The sequence below is a fragment of the Pleurodeles waltl genome, chromosome 2_1 (assembly GCF_031143425.1).
Source record: "Pleurodeles waltl isolate 20211129_DDA chromosome 2_1, aPleWal1.hap1.20221129, whole genome shotgun sequence".
NCBI lineage: Eukaryota > Metazoa > Chordata > Amphibia > Caudata > Salamandridae > Pleurodeles > Pleurodeles waltl.
Window position 1 is genome coordinate 544,742,162 of NC_090438.1, and position 23,803 is coordinate 544,765,964.

A 23,803-nucleotide genomic window follows, 5' to 3' on the forward strand; every position below is an offset into this window, starting at 1 on the left:
CAATGAAAACCTAAACTTAGGAATCATGTATCCTTGGAAAAAGCATGGAGTGTGAATAAATAACGCATAATGTAACAAATAAGTACTAGTTAAAGAAATGTACACAGATACCACTTTGTTTTCCTAATCAGTTGTCGCAAATATTTTGGGATGAGAATGCAGTGACATCTATGATGGAGAAGAGGTTGGTGGATATGGGAAAATTGGTACTGGCTCAAAGTGTGATACATAAAAGACTAAAAGACTTCTGCTGTGATAGTCAATATGGATTGAAGTAACAGTGGCTAGGTCAAACGAGAAACAGTTAAATTGCAGAGTTGAATAGAATTCTTTTCAGGTTTTTTAGGAAACGTGCTTCAGATGGAGCAAGCCTGAGGCTAGTAGGAAGGGCATTGCAGAGACCAGCAGTAATGAAGGCAAATGATCTTCCGCCTCTCATTGTTTTGCACACCCGAGGAATTTGAAGTAGCCTTTGGCTTCTGGATCTCAGGAGTAGGCTTTAATCCTCCTTCTTAGATATGCAGGTCCTCTAAGCTGCAAGGCTTTAAGGGATAAGGCGAGCACCCTAAATTGGGCTCGCCTTACCAAAGGCAGCCTGTGAAGATGACGCAGGGATGTTACTGACAGAGACAGGACTTTTCAGGATCAATCTCGCTACCGCATTTTGTAACATATGCATGCGATGCTGTAAATAAGCAGGCAGACCCAAATAAAGACTATTCGCATAGTCTAATTTGGATGTCACTAAAGCATGAATGATGGTCATATGTGTGTTCTTTGGGACAAGGTGAATCACTCCTAAAGACTTAAGGGTGGCGAAGAAGCTGGCTGATGCACTTTTCACTGTTTATTATCTAAACATTGTTCAGACAAACTACAATGAACATAGGTTCATGTGAAGATGAGAGCTATTAAAAATTGCAAAGTCATGTCTATGCTAATTATAGTTATGTATGATCAATATGATAATCTGGCAAATTACAGTAGTAGAAGCAATACGACTGGTCAAATTTTAAAACAGAAAAGCTTATCATATCGACTTACCCGTTCCTAAATATGGCCTGAAGCGGTCAGACAGTCTGTCTAGGAGAGCATTTAGAAGGTCCAACCCGAGCAATGTCACCTGCATGGAGAATAGAGCAAAGTATATGTTAAAACTCTCATACACAGAAAACAAATCACAAGCAGTGAAATAGAAAAGAAAAAACAAGCAGAGACAATGCGAGTTGTGGCTTTTGTATAATCAAAGGGTTCTGGTGTTATGCAGGCATTGCTTTGCTCTAAGCCCACTGACATTTGACATTTACCAAGTGGGGCTAGCATGAACAGTCAAAGACTTCCTGACAATGTAACCAAATTCCTTAGTATATTTCTTTGGCACTCTATTTCAACTAAAGTGTTCAGTATTCCTTTACCCATTACCATTCAACCATGCAGTGATTGGTTACCAAATGGTACAACTTTGGGTCTTGCGTCTTCTCATATGGAAGCGTTGTGATTCCCCATAATTGGGGGTAACTTTTGGGTAACTTCTCTATGAATGACACAGGGAAACTGTGGACGATGCTAACAGCTATCAAATGAATATACAGAGGTGCCCTCCTGGTATTCTTGAAGATGTATCAATTAGGTTGTCTCTTAATTCAGATTTCTAATTGAATTACTTCCAGTTTGTAGTGGAAACAGGTGTGAAACCCAGGGGTGATCTCGGAAAGATATACATTTCTGAAAAGTATACAGAATACAGAATACAGAATTTAGCAAGGGATCATTTTTGTAGATCTCTCAAGTTTTTCCCAAAGAAACTAACAAGTGAAATAAAAGAAATATGGAAAATGAGCAAGAAAAACATCCATTTATGACACTTTCTTCTGTAACTTCTTGTCGAGACGGTAGATTCACAAAGCAATATACAGTTATGTCCACCACAAGGGAGATATGGGCAGACTTCAGAAACATGGCACCAGTGTCTCAAACACTGGAGAGATTCTGCTCGAGAGGGTGGGGGGAGGCAGGGGCGACAATCATCAAAAGGTACCATGCCCTAACAGAGGACCACTCAGGGCTGCTACTTAGAGCACAACAGACGTGGGACACAGACCTGCAGAATCCTGTGAATGAGGCAGAATGGGTATCAGCCTGGTATAGGTGCAGGAAATCACAAATTCAAACTTACCCACTTCCACTACTTACGTAGGACATACATGATGCCCGACAGGCTACACAAAATGTATGATAATCGGACATCAGAGTGCACTAGATGCCGCAAGATGTGTGTAACATTCACCCATATGACCTGGAAGTGCAGGGCACTGCCGAGCTAATGGGAAGCAGTGAATGGGCACATGACACAAGTGGCTGTATACGTGTCCAGAGATCGGTAATGCACTGCCTGCTGGGTCTAATCCCCAGACCCAAAAAATGGGAGATGACATACAGATTCAAAAAGCTCGGTCTCCTGCAGGTAAAACGAAGAGCAGCAATAGGATGGGTGACCAATATGGGGAATAAGACAGACAAATGGGGACAGGGCATGCTGGAGTTGGCACTGGCGGAGAAGGTCCATCTCAAGAACATACTAACAAGCCATAAAGTTGAGGAAGATCTCAGGGACTGGGCGGACACGCTTCTAAGCATGGCTAATGAGACCGATGTGATTGGGGTGGGTGAACTGGTCTCTGACTCCGAGGACAAGGTTTATAAGTACTGTAAGGGGCTGGCCAACACACAAGTGTGCAGAAAGAGAGGGAGGAGAATTAATGAAGCTGTTGAGTGGGAGTTCATGGCCATGATGCGTATATGCTTACTTACCACAGAGCAAAGTCCCTGGGTGTGCTGGGAGGGAGGAGAGGGCAGGAAGGAGGTTGGGGTAGTTCTTTTCTGGTTTTGTTGTTGCAAATTAAGGAACTAAACTGGTTGCCTTAAACTAGGGATTATAGCTGATGGTGAAACGTATGGATGACTGACTCTCACAGCGGCACCATAGAATCTGTACTTTCAACGTCGATATTGTCCCAGTGCTTGCTGATGATGTATGCCTATATGCATAGTAAATAGTTAAACAAATATGTACAGTTACATGCACTAGACTCTTCTGGTCTCATGGATATTTAAGATTTGTAGGCAATGTGTAGATTATTTGTACACAATCACACACAAACACACAGCAACATAGTAACACTGTAACACTGTAACACAGTGAAAACACAACAAAAGAACTCCACATCTTTTTAGAAAAATAGCCAAAACGACAAAAATCCAACATACACAAGCAAACATTTCACTTTTTTAAAAGTTTAAATTTATCTAATCCATAGGAATCAATTATTGTACCTTTTTAGCGCAACATAGCTGGGATGCGTCTAAAACAAAGGTGATGCAGGCCACAGGGGAGGTGGGACACCGAAAAGGAAAGCTTTATGTCTGATCCTTACTGCACAGGGGAGGTGAAGCGTCAGTTCTTTCCTCGCAGGGGAGGTGAAGCGTTAGTTCTTTCCTTGCAGGAAAGGCAATGCATTGATTTCTAGACACGCAGCCTTGGTTCTTTACTGCGCTGCAGGGTCAATGAGAAATTGACACCCTGGAGAAAATGCGTGGAAAATCCAGACGCGCTGTGCTGATGGATCCGCAGTGAAACAGGCGCTATGCCGATTCTGCAGCCATGATACAGGTGCTGTGTCAATTCTGCAGCCGCAAGACATGCTTTGCATCAATTCTCCAGACGCTAGACAGGCGCTGCATCAATTTTTTCACTGCAGCGTTTCTGTGCACACATTTATTTCCTTCAGGTCACCAGATTTCACTTCCAAGGGTCCAGGTACTGGAGTTGGTACCACTTGGCAGGTCAGGACTCTGAGCAGAAGAGTCAAGGCACTGTTAGATGAAGCCTTTGAGGTCCCTGAGACTTCTAAGCAGGAGGCAAGCTCAGTTGAAGCCCTTGGAGAACCTTGGAAAGCAGGATGCTGAAAGCAAAGTCCTTTCATTCACAGGATAGACGCAGTAGGCCAGCACAACAAGGCAACAGGCAGAGTGTTAGTCCCTCCTACAGCATCCAGCTCATCTTCCTGGCAGAATGTCCTCAGTCCAAAAGTATCTAACTTTGAGGTGTCAGTGGTCCAGTACTTACACCCATTTCCGCCTCTGAAGTAGGCAAACTTCAAAGAGACGTCATTTTAGTGCACAAGACTGCCTTTGCTGCCCTGGCCCCAGACACACTCCAAGGGGTTGGATACTCCTTTGTGTTGGGACAGGCAGTCTTATTCAGGTGCAAGTGTCCGCTCCTCTCACCACTCTAACTTAGTGTGACTGTCTACAGTGAATTCACAAACAGTCCAACTGTCATCCTGACCCAGACGTGTATTCCACAGATGGACAGAGGCACAGAATGGTTAAGTGGCATTTTCAAGCCTACAATTCAAAAACCAACTTCACCAAAAGATGTATTTTTAAATTGTGGTTTCACAGACTCCAAACTCCATATTTCCATCTGCTCCCAATGGGAAATTACACGTAAATGATTTTTCAAGGAAATCCCCATGTTACCCTATGGCAGAGATAGCCCACACAATCGTGAAAAACCAAATCTAACAGTATTTCACTATCATGACATGTAAAACACATCAGTACATGTCCTACCTTTCAAATACACTGCACTCTGCCCATGGGGCTGTCCTGGGCCTACTTTAGCGGTGATTTACCTGTAGTAAAAGGGTAGGCCTGGCAAGTGTGTGCACTTGTCAGGTCGAAATGGCAGTTTAAAACTAAACTGCCCACACAGACACCGCTGTGGGAGGTCGAAGACATGTTTACAGGGCTACACATGTGGGTGGCACAATCAGTGCTGCAGGCCTACAAGTCGCATTTGACTCACAGGCCCTGGGCACACATGGTGCACTATACTAGGGACTTATTAGTAAATCAAATATACTCAACATGGATAAACCATTACAATTTAGACAGAGAGCACTTACACTCTAGCAATGGTCAGCAGTTGTGGAGTCCTAAAGACAGCAAAAACTAAATTCAGCACAGGATCAAAAACAGGAGGTCAGAAGCAAAAAGACAGGGGAAACCACACCAAGAGCCGACAGGTCTAACAACTGTGTACCAAGTACAGATCAATTCATATGGTAACATAATAGAATAAAAAATAGGTATGAAGGAACATAAGAATTTCTAAAATATACCCCAGATTTTGTCAGAAATCTGTTGGGGTACTTGCTCAAGTGAGGTCTTGAGTTGCTGGAGAAGCTGTTCATGGAAACTGAAAAAAGGATACCCTCTGATGGGAGCACCAGAGGGTCCTTTAAATCCCCTACCGGCTAATAGCAGACATACAACCTAGGGAAAGAGTGTATAGTGGCCAATACTTGCACTAAAGAGGTTAAAAACAAAACTTTCTCTAAAAGCAGACACTTTGAGCTCAAATACCACACAGTCATAGTAGTCTCTGGCACGGAAGACAAATACTTTGAGTGCTGATGTGCTCCTTGTGAAAAAGAAGAATGTTGTCACACAGGAGTTAGCCAATGACTTACTGCCCCATGATCTATATTGTTATGGGGCAGAAGAAATATATGAATGACACAATAAAACAAATAGATTTAGAGGGCAGGCTGAAAGCCCCTTTAAGTAATGCCAGCCCTATAAACCCAAAGCCACTCAAGCTTAGGGGTTGGAAATTGAGAGCTGGAGATCAGAAGTAAAGTAAAGTGCTGCCTGCTAAGGATGCATTCAAAATAAGCACCAACCCAAAAACACAAGAATATCAATGATAGTACAGGTTTTACCTAAGAATGAGAAAGAAATAGGTGACAGAAGGATGTTGTGATGGATCTTGGTAGACATTCACTCCCTCTCCACCTCAACTGATGTGCAGTGCCCAGTACAAATCTTGGTTAGGTATGCTAAAACTGATATATACATTATAGTGCGACCCTATTACCAAACTGAAAACTGGGTTTACAAATGTATATATAGGAATCGTTCTCTACAGAATTGATTAAACCAATCAGCAATTGCTGACTCAAAGCATTAATCAAAATTGGCAATAATACAAAGCATATTTCTTTAGCTCATCTGACTACTTTCTGCATGTGTATGTTGTACATCAACTATTATTACCACTGAACAACATTTACAACATATAATCAGGGATATGGAACTTAATAAAATATCTACTTTCAAAGGGACAGGTTACTTTATATATCTACTTGTCTTGTAAAAAGAATTCACTTCTCTCTTTGTTGCCATGTGGTAAGGCAACAAATTACGGCAGCAAATTCAATATAAGAGCTATGATAATAGCTTCTCTATCCCAAGGCTAATACTAAAGTAGGGCTTGAACACTAACAGCTTCCTTGCTTTGACACCTTTCCGCAGATCTACATACTAGGGTTGGAGTTTGTGGTAAACAATAGTTCCAGGCATGGGCTGCCCTTTTTTTAGTCTGTGCAAACTTACTAACTTGCATGTTTTAAGGGTTTTTCCCCAGCTCTTCTCTAATCACTTTCCATACTAAGAAAGGTTGAAAATGCACTCCTGACAAGGGTCAGAAGTAAAGCTTTTTCCAAGGTTGGGGGAAAAAATTGGTTATTTGGAAAGTGAACTTGTAAACGCTCAATCGATTTTCACATAAGCAAATCTACACCAGCAGATTTGCTTGTGCTAAAGTATATTTCAAAAATATTTTCTAGGAGTACGATTTCCTGGTCTATTTCTGAAAATTCTTTTGAATTCATAAAATTCGCAAATCTGCATAAATGCAAAGACATATACTATGGGTGCACTTTTGTGACTTTCTTTAAGAAATTAAGTCTGTTGTTAACCACAACATTTTGTTTATTAAAATTCTATCTCTGTCTCTATCCATCTATCTATCGGCTGGCTTCACTGACTGATCCTACTTGCAGAACCCACTCCTACTCAGCGCCAAGATACCCTCAACGGTGATATGTTCGGCACTCTGCAAATTTATGCTAAATTACACTACAATGACTGCGATCTGCTCTTTCAAGAACCCCATCAGCACACAAAGTTTTTTTTATTTTTTTTTTTAGTGCTAAGAACTACTGTGGCAATGTGTGCTTTTTGCAATCAAAATATATTTTTGGTTTTTGCTAGTATTTGTTACTGTGACCAGCACAATATTAGCATGCATCAAGACATTTTAGTAAATGATGCCTCAAAAAAATGGTACCTAAAATTTCACAATATTTCAGCAAAATGTTTGTTCCTAGTTGCATTTTTTAACATTTTATTTTGAAAACCAAACTAATCTTGCTTTCAAGCTTATACAAATGTTTGCATTTAATTAATTACCATTCTACATCCCCTCATATATTTAAACTTTGCAAACATGTGTACATATTTTCCTTACTAGAACACTGTCAGTAGAGCTGGCCGAGCTTATAACATATATTTAGAACGCTCACTCTAATAATTAAAGCTTTGTATTAATGAACCATAAAAACAAGTTTGAACAACATTAACACAGAGACAAATATTATCTTAACGACAGACAATTCCGTTCCCTACTGTGTAATGTGTTACTGTAAATTGACAGCCAAGGGTTTGTGCTGCAGGGGATTAGGCCTACTTGTCCCATGGACAAAATAAACCTGAAAACTTGCTGTCCTTGACCCCAAACAATATGCCCTGGGCATTGGGCTATAGGAATTCTACACCCCTGATATAATTATTTTCTCCTTTTAGAAAATATTGTAATTTACCACAAAGCCAAACACATTTTTATGCAAAGTGCAGGTACATGAAAAATTTGAATTCTATGACAGGTCTTGAGGCTTCAGATATGCATTCTTTTCACTACTTTAGTTGAATAGCAGCCATGTAAACATATGAACCATTAACATAAGAGTGCAATACAGAGTACTACAGTACCCAAGTTCCAAAAGAAGAAAACAAAAAAGTTGCATAAACATATAGTACACTATCAGAGTGCTCGTAACCATATAAATACTAGTAGTAAAATGTAAACCTTCTCGCTTTGGTTGCTCAGGTGTCATATTAACTACTACTTTACATTCCTTGTATTATGCTGTTTTTGAGCAGTTTTGGTCTAAGTGCATCACTTTGTGTTTGTGTTCTGTGTGGACCCATCATTTGGTAGCTCATTTGCTAGCTGCATATTGATTGTCTCAAGCTGGTCAGGTCTGCGTGGACCCATCATTTGCTAGTTCATTTGCTATTTGCATATTTATTGTCTCCAGCTGGTCATGTATTTTTTCCATCAAAAGGTGCCTACTTCCAGCGCCACCACAGTTTTAGCTTTCTGTCTAGAGCAGATAAGCGGTAGTAGAGGCCTCTTTCGTCCTGTCCACCTTCCTGGGTTCCTCTTCTTGGCAGGGTTCCGCTTTCTTCATGTACCTTCCAGGTCAGGCATTGCATTCTCCCAACACTATCCTCCAGAAGTCCGACCTTCAAGACCCTCAGGCCTCATTTTCCTCACCCCAACTCAGGACGGGCTTTCTCAGTCTTCCATTCCATAGCCCGCCCTCTGGAACCTTAACCTGTTCAAAGCCTGCATTGATGTCCCTTAATGGGTTGCAGAGCGTACCTGATCTTATTTGCCTTAATTTGTTTTTAAAGGGTTTCAAAAGTTTATTGAGCCTAGGTGTATTATCCCCGTGGAGGGCTTAATTTACCTTTGCACTTTTTTAATACGTAAACCAGCAACATCTTGCTACATATACACAATCAGATATCACCCTCCGGTCCAACAATATAATTTGCTAGAGATCTGCATTTGATGGAAAGGAACTACAATTTATTTTATACCAATCACAACAACAAAGCATCAACACGTTTTGGTCCACCTGAATCTCTGAACCTTGTTTATGAGATCCCCTTTTTAACTTTCTCACTGGTATTCTCTCACAGTAAGATGTAACTTCCAGTTTTCCACCAGTGACATTAATATTGTGATGTTTGAAATGTGCAAAAAAAGTGCAGGGTTAAAGAATCCTTAGAAACAGTAATTTCGTAGATGCTAAAGTTTGCTTTAAATGAAAGATGTGTTTGCTAGTTCGAGCAAAGTTATTCATCCTAGTATTGATTTCCCGTCCTTTTTTGAGTGCTTTATGGGTGACATAGATTTGTGATCCACTTGTAGTGATGACAGTCAAGTTCATGTCACAATTTGCGTGGATTGTTTCTGACTCTCCTTCTACTTGTCCTAGTCATGATCAATTCATAATGTCTCACACTCTATTTTGCTTGTTGTTTGATACTGTGGTGTACTCCTGTGTGTTCACTCGTTTACCTCAGAGTGTCTCTAATCATACGTAAGTGGACTTTGGGAGATATTTTTAAAACGACATCTGATCAACATAGCCAAGTTCACATCAAGATTCATGATTGTATGACTCTTGCTCCAATCGTTCATAACATATTTATTACTCTTGCTGTGCACTTGTTATTTAGTACTCCTTTGGCTGTATTTGGTGTACATATCAAATTTGAATGACTGATGGGTAACTCTTCTTTTTTTTTGCTATTTACAATGACTACCTTAATATCTATGTTTTGTAAATCCATTGCGGAGTCGTATTATTCTCAATGAGCTTACTCCACATATTTCACCATATATCTTTTAGCCCACAAATGGGCTGTTATCCAAGATGCTGTTCCACCCATCACATGTATTTTTTTCTTTTCACTGGTAACATCCCCAAGTTCTGTGATATTATAATTTGTGTAGTGTTGCTAATTTTCCCGACAACATTCCAATATTTACATGTGCACTAACAATTCTGATTTATCCCATGTGGGGTTATGATGCAAAGTGAAATTATATATCTTGATTCCATTTAATACAATTGTTCTCTCAGTATCCTCCTCAGTCAGACAAGTATTTGATTAACTGCACAGAATCCCATCTCCTGTCACTCGCTCGCATGAAGAAGGTGGCACTCTCAATAAATGATGCCTTACAGGACCTGAAAAGGGCCTATTTATATCCCCGCCTCATGACCCAGGCAATGGAGACCAAAATTATAAAGTAGAGGGCCAGGTCTCCTCAAAGGTCTACAAGAGGAGAATGCAGACTCCGAAGCCTCAGAATTGTCCTTGGCTTCTAGCTTCCAAAAAGAGTAAACATGAAGATCCTGATGCAGGCGAAGGTCCTACTGGATTCCAATCCAACCCTTTAAATGAGAGATGAAATCCTGCAGAAATAATCCACTAACATGCCTCAGAGCGAACTTCATCCCCAATTACAGTGGCATATGTTCAAAGCAGGCTGGGGAAACCCTTCTCCAAAGAAATTTGTAATAGGTTATGTGCAGTGTGCTTCTGTCCTTCCCTGTTGGGCTAGGTAACTATGACCCCCTGACCTTGACCCTAAGCTGTCCACCTTTTTGGGTAGATTTGTTAAAAACACTAAAAAAGACAACAACAAATCCTGGAAAGCCTGTCAAGATAAATCTTTAGAACTGCGGGGCCCTCTCTTAAGACTCTTGGACTGGCCTTTGCAGCCAAGAAGCAGGGTACAGGGACGTTCTGACAAGTTGGGCCTAATGTGCAATCTCTGTCTCTTGGGCAATGTCAATTGTGAGCTTATTTGAGAATGCTGCGGCTTCATTCTGCTTTGTATAGATCCTAGGTTGTGCTCTCGTGCAACCAATAAGAATGGCCCTTTGGAGGATGGTTTCCCAATTGGTGATCCTTTAGTCAAGGAATTTGCATGCTTTGTCAATACATTCGTCTACTTAGACAAAGCCCAATCTGTACTGTGAAAAGTGTTCCTACCGCATTTTTTTTTCCAAGACTTGCAGAAGTAGACCGCTCCCCCAGCTGGTTGTCATAACAAGGACCCTCTTTTGGAGAGCAACAGCATCAACAAACCTCCTGGAACAACAATCAATCAATGAACGAGGCTCACCGTTTATTCACCCAAGAGCAAGAGATTACAGAGATCAAAACAAATGCTGAAGCTTCCAAGAGCAACGGGTAGCTCCTCCTTTGAAGGTAGGACATCTCACTTCTTTCAAAACCAAAACTGTGAGGGAGGGCCACACAGTTCCTGCAAAACCAGTCACAAAACACACAAGTAGCATGGGTTTTGCTAATCGTCCTAGGTTCCCATCCAGAGTTCTATGCTACTCCATTTCAGACATCACCTGACGCATTAATTTTTCAACATGAAACAAGAGCTGATAGATCACGATCTCTCTATATTACACCAGAAATAAGTTATTTTTCCTTCTTCACCCCATTCAAGAGTTTCCCTAAACAAGGTCTTCCTGGTACAGAAGAAAGGGGGAGGTTTTCATCTTGTCATCAACTTGGAAAAACTCAACAGGTGTACGCTTACATAAATTTGAAAATGGAGGAGATACACATGATGGGAGACCTAAAAAAGGGGGAGTTAATTTGCTGACTGGATCAGAATGACGCATATTTGACAAGCTGGATTTTCCCTCCTCATCGTTACCTACAATTCCATTGGAGCAAGCTACCTACGAAACTTTGCACTCCCCTTTGGCTTCTCTTTAGTTCCTTGGTTCTTTATTAAACTCCTCAAGGCAGTAACAGAATATTTGACAGCCAGGGCATTCGTAAGATTATTTACTGCACAACATCCTTCTGAGGTCTCTAGATTCGACTCTACTCAATCAATTATTGATATTGGCAATCGACCTCTTGGAATCCTTAGGTTTTGCCATAAATTACTCTAAGTTGGATGTAACACTGTCCAAACAAATGACTTTACTGTGTTTTGCCATAAATATAGTGAATACTGATTCAATGCAGACTACCCTAGCCTTCCCTATTCACACGATTTGTGCTATCTAAAACAAAAATCTCAGACTTCTGAAAAAGTAGAAAATAACGCTTCGCTGGCTCACCAGATTTGTGGGTCTTCTGGTCTACTCTACACAACCAATTCACTTGGGCCCTCTCTACTACAGAGCCTTCAGCATCTCAAGATTCAACATTTAGTTCAGCAACAAAATTTGTTCCACTCGACTCACAAGAAATACAAATTATCCTGGAACAGGTGGGGGCACTGGTGCAAGGCACAGGATTTGGAGCTTGTGCTGATGTGAAACATGTGAACAGAAAAAGAAAAAAAAAAAACACATTGGTAAATCCAACAGATCTCGTATAGGCGAAACCTACTGACTTTGCTAATGCCCATTTCTCATGGAAGCTTGGGTATTTCAGTTTTTAGATAGAAGACATCCAGCATCTTGGGGACATTTCGAAAGCTTCCTGGGGAATGTATTTCACCCATTGATTACCACAGACTTTGTGGTTTGTATCTCACATTTTATTGCTTTCTATTTGCTGGCTTTATTTCTTTTAGTGTTAGTATTTACTGTATTCTTCCACCAGTGCTGGAGTTTTTAGGACAGGCCTTTAAATCTTGTTCTTATCTTGTCACATTTGTTGAGCATTCAAAGTCAGAGGTCAAATATCATGCTCAGTCTTCCAGGAGGCCTGGTGTTTACGTTTCTTTCTCAGACTTCGAAGTGAGAAGAATTATGTGACAATCATGCTGGCTGCTATGGTACTGCTCGAGGAAGGCTGTATGATGTATATATTTGTTGTAGCACACAACATTTAAATGTCTGTATTTTCAGAATATCTCAGAATGAAAATAGCTCAAATGAAGCACACTTTTGGTAGTTCTGAAGTGTGGTGGAAACAAAGATTTTAATACACTCAAAACAAATCAATATACTAGGTGATGACATTTCCACACATCATTGTTTGTGCACTGTATATTGTAAAACTATGGGTCTGTACAAATGTAACAATCATTTTGATTGAAGCTATGTTGTCTGTACTGGCAGCGTGCGACCACACCATGCATATTCCACTCTACACCAATCTGCACGACTCCACTCCACAGAGCATCAAATGCACACTATTGTGTACCACTTCACTCCACACCTCTTTACACCACTCTATCCCACACTACTCTACTATGCACCGCTGCACTCTAACCAAGTAACAACAGATGTCGGCTCAGAGAGTATCCTGAAACAGTAAAGAAATAGAAGCTCTGAACCACTGAAGGTGCACATAAACTGTAGAAACGTATTATTAAAATCATACATTTTTTAATATTGCAGTTTTAACATGCGTAAGCCATAATCTCACAGAAGGGCCGTAGAACTCTGTACACCTTATCCCTGTTAACCAGTGGTAAAGTGCCAGTGCTCCTCCTTTCAGCATAATGAAATTAGTATACACTTGACTGGCATATTTAACTTACCTAGCGTTAACTGACCTAGAGATCGCTAGTATATGGCAAAAAACAAACCCAGGGCCTGGAAGTTAAATGCCCCCAGTGGACTGCAGAATCTATTGCAGTACTCATTCTAGTGGCAATTTAAACAGGGCTTCAAGAACAACTAGTGTAGCCTGACTGTAGCAGTGTAAAAATTGCAAACTTACATGACAAAAAAAAAAAAAAAAAATACTTTTGACAGGTCAAAACCTTCCTTTTAAATATTAATAATTCACCCCTACATAAGCTTTGTCGGCCACAAGGCAGGATGAATGGTTTTACAATTAGGACTAGTAGAAATAAAAAGTTAACATGGCCCCACAGTGACAAACACTCAAAAGCTATTTTTCACTGATAAAGGCCTAGCTGTTCTTTGTAGAACATCAGAGTACAGGATAAAAATGCTAATAGAGTATCTCAGGATGGGGACTAGCTACAAAAATAAATAACTATTTTTCATAATTAATAAAGATCCAATTAAATGGTGAAATGGGATTTTTAATAAACATTAAGAAAAGGTAAAGTCCCCAGTGCAGTAGCTTTTGATTCTCTGCCGACAACCTTATGAGCACAATGGCAGCGCGGGATCAGCCAGAGGCCTAAGGTGGCGGCCGCACGATATCCAGACCCAGTCTCCTCTGCCAGAGATGACCCCCACTGATCGGTTGTGTGGCAACACTGGAGACGGACGCGCCGCCCCTTGATCCTACCCTGGGGCACAGACTGACACTGGCTGGACTTGCAGCGGGGCGAACCAAGTGCCGCTAAGGAGAGGAGTGAATGCGGTGGCACTGGGACGAACCTCCATAGTTGTGGAGGCAGCGATGGGCCCTGCTTGTGCCGCTCGGCCTTAGGACCTGGCCGGGACCATATTGGCGCTGAGAGGTAAGTGCAGCGGGGATCACATTATAGATGGAGAGAAGTGGGCGCGCAGGCTGTAAAAGAGACGCACGTTGTACTTTGCTTGGAGGTCTGGGCGCACAACAGCCCAGTAATCATTGCACTGGGCACTGGACGTAGTTGCTTGCGCTGGGCCTCACAGAAGACACCGTATGAACTCGGCAACCCTACACAATCATCTTGAGCACGGGGCAGGGGAGGCCCCTTTGTTATTTGAGTACTCAACGTGATTACCCTGTTAGAAATTGGGTCTTTGGTTGGCAGACAGGTTATCCCCTGTCCAAGCAAGGACCCTCACTCTAGTCAGGGTAAGTCACACACAATCCAAATTATCCTGTGCCCACCCTCTGGTAGCTTGGCACTGAGCAGTCAGGCTTAACTTAGAAGGCAATATCAAATGCATTTGTGCAATAAATCATGCAATAACACAGTAGAACACCACACAGTGTTTAGAAAAATATATAATATTTATCTGGTAAGATGCAGGTCAAAACGATAAAGATTCAATAAGTATAGGTTGAGATATCACTGTAAAAATGCTATAAATTGTCTTTAGTCTTTTAAAAAGCAATAAGTGTCTCTTGCAAGCACAAAGTACCTGCTTTGTGTTCTAATTCTCCGCAAGGGACCGCAGAGGAGGAGATGCGTGGAAAACAGGGAGGTGTGCTTCAATTTATCCAGTGCACACAGATGATGATTCGTTGAGTTTTCACGCAGGGCAGGCTTTGCGTCAATTTCCAGTGAGTAGACTGGGATCCTCTTCGGGTTGCTGGGTTTTCGGACGCCCCGAGGACAAATCGTTGAAATCTTGGGCATGCAGGACGAAGTCACAGGGACTGCGTTGATCGGGTGGGTGATGCGTGGAAATTACTTCTGCATGGCAGACGCTGCGTCGATTCCTCTCAGGAAGTCGGACTGCGTCATTCTAGCTCAGCTTTGTGTCGATCCAGTGGGCCGTGCATCGCATTTCCAGTTGCAACACTGGTGCTGCATCGATCTTCTCCTGGCAAAGTTGGGCTGCGTCATTCTGGTTCGGCGTGCGATGATTTTCTCACCGCGATGCAGGCTGTGCGTCATTTCTTGCAGGCTGTGTGTCAATTTTCACTGCACAAGGAGTTCTTTTGCAGGAATGAAGTCTTTTTGGTCCTGAGACTTCAGGTAACAGGAGGCAAGCTCCATCCAAGCCCTTGGAGAGCACTTCTCAACACAGCCAGAGAGCAGCAAGGCAGCAGGACAACAGCAAGGCAGCAGTCCTTCTCAGAAAAGCAGTCCAGGTGAGTCCTTTGGGTCAGCTGTGGGTCTCCTCAGGAGAGGGCGGACTTTGGAAACACGCTAATCATCGGGGAAGGTGGCTGTTTTGATAGACCAGTTCAGTGTCTTTCAGAGTTTAGGGGCTCTGTTGTAAATGTAGTGATGGTCGGTTCAGTCCTGGATGGAGATATTCTTGATGGTAATCCGGTTGCTTGAGGTGAAAATGTGGTCTAGAGTGTGTCCTGCGGCTTGCGTGGGTGCAGTGATTTAGTTGTTAGAATCCGAGGGAGGCGAGATTGTTGAGTAGGGAAAGCCCATTGACCCCTCGCGGCTCAAACACTGCAGGGAGCTTCTGCACCCCCAATTATCGATTGCCTCAAACTAAAACAATCAAGATGCAGCACTCAAACTGGCCAGAAAACAGCAACCCTTGAACTTTGATGGCAACACTGTGCCAATATATCCTGAATCTCCATGGTACAAGAGGCTCAGAGAAAATTTGCGGCAGTAAAGCAGATGCTCTGGCACACAAATCTTTAATTTTCAGTGCTGTATCCTGCCCGACTGAGAATCACCTACCAGGGGTATGACCAGGTGTTTGCAAATCCTCAAAAAGCCCAAGGCTTTTTGCGAAAAATAGATGCAGGTTTGCAGAAAAAGGACACTGGTAGGACGCAGTCCAGATCAAGATCGCCCACGTCGGACAGACTGTAATTTGGGTCTCTAGCTTGGAGGCAATCTCCATTGGCTCTTGTGCACCTCTGGGCTGAAGGGGAGGGGTCACCCTGGAGGGCGACACATTGCTCAGCTTCTCGCAAAATGCTAATGATATTGTTCTACCCTTATGTGGATGAGGGTGAACCCATCTGGCACTCGAAAGTCCCCCACAGGTTAACCCCATTGTGTAGTATTTCTTATTTCTTGCAAGTTTGTTGTATGGGCCAATTTGCAACAGGCATGCATGATGGGTTTAGGCTGTCAGAGTGAGAGGAAGGTGGGTTTTGGGGTTTTCATCAGCGTTTGCTACTTTAACCTCGATTTGCACAAGGAGCAATGTTTTGGTATAATTATCAGTCTGGTCACCACACTGCACAGTACCCTCCCCATGTACTACAATGGTCACCAACATACTACTGAAACATGCAATACTTCCCCCTGCAAGCCACTGAGATGCCTGACCTGGAACGTGAGAGGTTTGGGGAATCCACATAAGCACAGACATATTCTAGCCTACCTAGAGAGACATAACATTCACATAGCTCTATTGCAGGTGACGCACTTTTCGCCTTCTACAGGGGCGGCGTTTGCTGCAAGATGGGCCACATGTAGGCAATACTCCACCTATTCCTCATATGCCCACGGCACCAAGTAATCCGCAAAGGACTTCACTTCCGACTCCAAGGGTCCTTCAATGATGAGCAAGGGTGATACACTATACTTTGGGGCAGACTGAGATCCCATGCTGTTGTCAAAGCCAACTGTTATGGACCAAACGTTGATGACCATACGTTCTTTGACAAGGTGTGGGGGCTTGTTGCAGACATCGGATCATGCCTTGTACTAGGGGGTGGGAACTTAAACGTGGCATTGAGAGCCACCAAGGAGAGGTCGGGCATGCCTACTCGATACACAGTGTAGCCGATAAACACATCATAGAGATAATAGCAGAAAACCTCCTAACTGATACAAGGAGACAGGTAAATCCTGAAGCTCGTGAGGGCACCTTCTACTTGGATGTTCATAGTAGCTGGTCTCGCAAAGACTATTAGTTTATTTCCAGAAAAATGGGTCCCTGGGTACAAATAGCCCAGCATCCCGCAAGAATGTACTCTAACCACTCACCTGTGCTGTTGTACAGAATCTGCCTAGCAATACTTGCAACAGAAACTCTTGGAGATTGAACCCTGAAGTTCTCCTAGAGATACCATTCCGGGAGGAACTGGAGGAGGAAATTGTGGAGTTCCTGAGCAGCAATGTTGACTCTGTTCCGTCTATTGGTACAGTATGGGAAGTCTTTACGGTTTCTGTAAGAGGAGTGCAGACTGCCAAAAACTAGAATCCGAGCTGAAGTGCCTCAAGTCACTCTTGGGAGCTTTCACTAATACAGCCCTTTTCCTTCAACAGATGAGCAGCAATTGGACCTGGACTGGACCCTCCTGCTTGGCCTATGCCTGACACACTGAGTCTTAGTACCACACCTGAGCGCAAGGGCACTTTAGAAGTGAACTCCTGTGGTAGATAGTAACTTAAAGAACTAAAGACAGCAGGAAAAATCTTTGGGCAGGAAAAATCTGTTTTTGTACCCATTCTGTCCATCATGGTCAGCAGCAAAATGTACCAATTTTCCAGTCTACAGGAACCATTATTTACTATTAGCACTTTATGCTTCTTGGCACTATTCCTAAATAAATCTTTAAAAAATTCACATCTCTGGTTTCTTGTTGGATTTTTGTAATTTTGGTGTGATTCTGTTGACTACATTTTACTCTATTTTTCTAATTTGGTTTGGGACTTTGACTGTTTTTCATTTTGACTCTTCCCCAGCAACCAAGGCTAAAAATATCCACATGAAATTTTATGTGCCATGTGCGTGGATGGCCTGAAGCCATCCAACGCACATGAGCACTGCGGCATCAGACAGCTCCTGGTCGTCTGACGCATGCAAAGGGTTAATGGAATGACACTTAATAGAGCCCTAAAAACAAATGCAGATCTATAAAAACAAAATGGACCAGCTAGGGGCAGAGCCAGGTTAAATATAGGTTTGGTTTGTGAAGTTTCAATCCTAGCAGATTGTCAGAACTACTGGGCCCAAACCCTTCACGTCACAGCACTATTAACTTATGGTGGTGACATTTTTTGGAATATGTCAAATGGGGCCACTGGCACAAATTTCCCCAGCTTACAGTTCAGCTGCAGGTTCCTTGGGTTGAGACTTGCTATTATTGCTTCTCTGCATGATCGGATGCCTTGGACATTAAAACTCTTTTTCAGTAATGTTAATCAAAGATTGTGCAGGTTAGGAAAAATGCAGACTAGATGTAGAAAGTCCTCCTTTTTTGCTTTACAAAGTCTACATTCTGTGGGTTCACTGTAGTCCCAAGTTGGTTGACTGGCCAGTGCAGGTAATTTACCAAAACACAAAGTCATTAATTTGCGCTTTATATATCCTGGGAAAGGGGTGCCTAGGCAAGACTCCGGTTTTAAGGCCTCCTAATTTTTAATCACCATCCAGGTGTGTGTTCAGGAACTGAATATGTTGTATCTTCCAGGTGAGACTGAGACTATACAGCTCTGTTTGTCACCATTCTGAAGCCATCATATGGCTTTCCCTTGCCCCATAGTTCAGTTAAATACATCTGTTTCACAGAATCATTCAAATATTTGTGGTAAACCGACTGCGGGACACTTTGTAGTGCAGACAATAGTGCACGGTTTAGTGGGACATTTTGTGTTAACCCTATCTTATACCAGAATTTTACTGCAGCAGACCTTCTAACCAGTTCTTTTCTTTTAAGACAAAATTCAAGTTGGATTTGTGCCATAGGTGATTTTTTGAGGCAGGGAAAATGCTTACCTGAAGGCATTAACCTGCATTTTATCAGTAAGGCTGTGTCCTGTCCTCACTCCTCTCATGGTAAAGGTAACTGTTTTATCTACCACACTTGGGGCTGGTTCTGAACCATTAAGTCACTGTTTTTAATTTCACTGTGCACTATTACTTCTATGCAAACAAACAATTGTTTTCACTTTTTCACTGGCCGACTCGCGGACCAAACTGACTATGACGTGCAGCCTATATAAGTAAGTGACCGACCATCACTTTACTTTTTTTGTATCAGTACAGGAGAAGTAGTAATAGCGGTCCTGAAGAAGAGGCATTGGATCATTAGTGACCACTTAGACGCGATACATGTTGACCTAGTATCACAGGATCTGGGGCACTTCCTAGTTTCCTCTATTGGAGTGCAGCTGAGCATTACCTCCATTAGCACTCCCTGTTTTTCTTTTAATCTTGGCCTTAACCTAATTCCGAATCCATAAATATGATGGCTATGGTTCTGAGCCAATTTTAACTTTCACTTTTTCCTCTCTCCTACATACACCGAAAGCCAGTATTCATCATAGATCTGACCAAATTTGGTAGAGGATCTCCGGTTAAGTACCATTACCTTTAAAAGGTGTGGCTCATCAAACATTGCAGCCCCAGTCTGATGAGGAGGTTGCCCAGTGATGAAGCTTGACATCCTATTGGGTGTATGAGGGCTCTCCTAATCCACTGACTATCTTTAGCCCTGTCTATACCTGTATTCCTCCTCTTTTATGGAACAGTGTACTTCATAATGTTTCATTAGCTGTATTTGGGAGAGTGTACACTGGACCAATAATCTCACCTGTTCCCTCCTCTATTGTTATTATACCCTTCCTGTGCCCATTCCCTTTGGGAAGGAGGACATACTCCTAACTCTATTGGTCCCCGTCCTCCAAACCAAGATGGAGGATCCTGAACGGAGAGGGACACTTCAGCTCTCAACACCTTAGGGGTGGTCCTAGCTGTAGTAATCACTCCTCCTTGTTTTCCCTAATTTTCCCACCAGACCTGCCCACAAAAGTGGGTCTTGGTTCGGGGGGAGAGCATCTCCTCTAGCTGGGGTGCCCTGGGGCACTGTAACAGGAGGCCTGTACCCAACACGTGGCTCACCGCCACATGTTACAGTTCCTGCAGGGGGAAGGTGTGAAGTGAAGCACTTCTACCCAGAGCAGGCCCTGTTTCTGGTCTCAGAGAGCACAAAGGCTCCTACACCATGGGGTCAGAAACTCGTCTGCTAGTGGCAGGCTAGAACAGACCAGTCACCCATACATTAGAGGGTTGGGTAAAATGCAGGGGCATCTCCTGTGTGTGCTTTTTACAATAAATCCAACACTGGCATCAGTGTGGGTTTAATGTGCCGAGACGTTTGATACCAAACTTCCCAGTCTTCAGTGAAGCCTTCGTAATGACAAACTCCCCGACCATATACTCAGAATGGCTACCCTGCACTTACAATGTCTTAGAAATGACTTAGACACTGTAGGGACATATTGCTCATGCAGCTATGCCCTCACCTGTAGTATAGTACACCCAGACTTAGGGCTGTAAGGCCTGCTAGAGGTGTGACTTAACTATGCCACAGGCAGTGTTTTGTGGGCATGGCACTCTGAGAGGGATGCCATGCTGACTACCTTTTGCTCCCCACCACCACACAATCTGCATTGGCAGTGTGCATGTGTCTGGTGAGGGGTCCCTTAGGGTGGCACAGCACATGTTGCAGCCCTTAGGGACCCTCCCTGGCCACAGGGCCCTTGGTACCACTGGTACCTTTTACACAGGACTCATCGGGGTGCCTGAGGTATGCTAATTGTGGAAACAATGTAGGGAAAGAACACAGGTGTTGGGCCTGGTTAGCAAGATCTCAGCACACACTCAGTCAAGTCAGCATCAGATCTAAGGCAAAAAGTGGGGGGTGCTCCAAGCAAGGGCCAGTTACACATCGGGCGAGGAACAGAGGCGTGCACACAGCCTCCCGCACCTCAGGAGATCACGCGTCTCTCCCTACCGAAATGCTTCCACCTTCCCGGGCCCCTTGGGAGGCGCGCCCCTCTCTCCCTCAACGGGCCGGGGATGCCCACACTAATAGCAGTGGCAGGGCTCCTTTCTGCATTAGACGGGCATGGACAGCCCGCCGAGAAGCCACAGCGCTGCCTGACTTTAACCCAGTCTCCTGGAGGCCATGGCGGTGAACACACCTGAAGCAGGTGCCTGTCTGTGCCCCGGGGGCACCAATCCAAGCACGCTTGGGCACGCTAGTGTTCTGGCTCTTCACATCCTCTGCATGTCAGGGAAGAGGGGGGGCAAACAGGAAGACACGGGCGCTTCCTTGCGCCCCGTGGGATTGGAACTCAGAGGCAGCCAAGAGGAGCACTCAACAACCAGCACCAGGCGTCAACAATGAGGCGCTCCTGCTGCGCTGGACCCAACAGCGAAACGCTCCCCACACACTGAGCAAGGAAAACAGAGCACTCTCCAGGCGCTCACTCACCAAACAGGGTGCTCCTCTCTCACTAGGACACCATAAGGTAATGTGTCCTTCCAGAGCTTGAGGACAGAAGGAAATGCAGGGGAACAGGGGGCACACCACCCAGCCCCTGAAGACAACACAAGGGCCACAGGGCGGCAGGGCCCAAGTAAACAGGCCAGCACAAAGGTTTGCAGGCAGTGGCAGTTCCTCTTAGTGACCCACCAGGTCACAGATCAGCACAACAGCAGCAGTCCAAAAGTGGTTACTGGCGAGTCCTTCCAGCAGCATCGTATATCCAGTTCAGTAGGCCATTTGTGTCTACAAATGTGGGGGAAGACCCGTTGTACTTATACTCATTTGGCACAATCCCCACAAAAGGGGGAGAAGGGGTTCCAACCAGTACTCACCCATTCCAGGAGTGTCCCTTTTCTACTGCAGTACGGGCTCCGGACATCATTAGGGGGGTAAGCGAACCCTATTTGTGAGGCCAGGGCACAGCCTTCACAAATGTAGGTGTGCCCCGCCCCTCGCTCTCTCAGCCCAGGAAGACCATTCAATACGCAAATGCACCTCTATGACACCTCCACCCTCCCTGTGTACAGGCTGTCTGAGAAATATGCACAAAGCCAAGCTGTCACTCTGTCCCAGACACAGATTGGAGTCAAGCTGCAAAACACCTGAGTTAAGCAAAGAAAAATGCTCACTTCCTAGAAGTGGCATTTCTATAATGGTAATAAAAAAATCAATCTACACCAGTAAGCAGCATTTCTCACTACCATTACCAACATACCAAACATGCCTACGCTACCCCTCGTAGATCAGACAACAACACCTAGACATAAGGAAGGGTATTTTCAATGCAATCCTATAAGCAAGGCAGCACTCACAGCAGTGAGAATGCATAGGTGAAATGTCCCAATTGTGTAAGTTAAGGACTTGCTCAGGTCTCACTTTAAAGAGGAGGCCAGGTGACTGCCTTGCTATCCATCCAGACATGCTTTTCAGTAGAAGCCCAGAGAATCAGGCGTTTTATTTGTTGCTCTGTGATTGCATATATTCCTGCTAATTCACTGCACTTATAGCAGTATAAATAATGCACAGATTGCAAGCCTTTGCAATATGCTTTTAGCTTTAATTGCAAGAAAGTGCTCTCCACAGAGCAGGCCCGAAAAGGCAATTCTCTGCCTTGCGCCATTAACAACAATATATGTTGGGGCACAAACAGTAGCTTCGACTGTTTAAAACTGCATGAAGAGTCAGGTTATTGGTAAATTTAGAAAACAAAGTGTGCATACAAGACATCACATCCTGTATCACTTTGCTGATGTCATTAATAATGCCGATGAGATTTTCAAACTGAGTGCTGGGTTGTTTTTTCAGAGGTCAAGAATGACGCCCAAAACATAGTGTAATGGTTTCAAATGTTCACTAAATGCTCATCACAGCCCTGTGGGATCTACAAAAACAGTTCCGATACTGAGGATAGCAGCGAAGCCACATTTTCTTTTACATTTTTAAAAAAAAAAACACACTATGCACTAGTCAAATAAAAAACTATTTAAGCATTTATGTACAGATTTCACAAAGCCCCCATGGAACGTTGTAAAAGTGCTTTAAAAAGTAAAACAAAAAAAAAAGGTGGAAGGGTAGCGGGATGTGCAGATAAAACCCAACCAAATACGAGGTGGAGATCTCTAAGGAGAATTCATTCCATATTATGTATTCAGAGGAATGTCAGCCTGAAAAGTTCTGTATTCAAGAGAACCAGAAGCAGATAAAATTAGTTGATACGGTGCAATTTTAATGAACAAAAGGTGGATTTATAAAGCATTTTACAGTTGGCAACACTTTGATTTCCAGTTTGGAGCCGCAAAAATGCTTTTTTAAACGTACGTAGAATGGCGGTCTTAAGAGCCACGCTTGGTTGAGGACATCTGGCTTTTCAAGGGAAGTCAAATCCACGCTTATGGACATGCACTTTCACGGCACCCTTCTCTTTGGAGACAAAGCAGATTCGGCACTGGAGCACTTTAAGGAGTCCCAAGCTACCGCCAGGTCCTTGGGCCTCACAGCTGCCTCTCGCTCTCCTCAGTCTGCTTTTCGCCCCAACATGGAAGCCTCCATCCATATGGCAGTCTTCCAGGCAGTGGCAACCCTGGAGAAGACATTACTAAAGTTGGCAACACAGTGCCTACAACCCATCAATTAGAGGGAGAACTCCCCCAGACCGGTGAGCCCCATAACTCCAGGCCTGCCACTTGCGTTAGACATCACAAAAACGCAGACGACCCGGGGGTTGACCTGGATTCATGTTAATGCCTTAAAAAGGCTTTCT

General features: G+C 43.5%; 1 protein-coding gene across 35 annotated transcripts in view; it reads right to left on the reverse strand.

Annotated features, from left to right (window-relative positions):
• The window catches only part of CLASP2 (cytoplasmic linker associated protein 2), a 1,425,897-nt gene that overhangs the window by 1,356,222 nt on the left and 45,872 nt on the right, over nucleotides 1-23,803 (reverse strand). For all 35 annotated transcript variants that reach the window (XM_069214594.1, XM_069214706.1, XM_069214671.1 and 32 more), the window contains exon 2: nucleotides 1,045-1,123. In XM_069214594.1, the coding sequence (XP_069070695.1) occupies nucleotides 1,045-1,123 (79 nt within the window). The remainder of the gene's footprint in view (nucleotides 1-1,044; nucleotides 1,124-23,803) is intronic.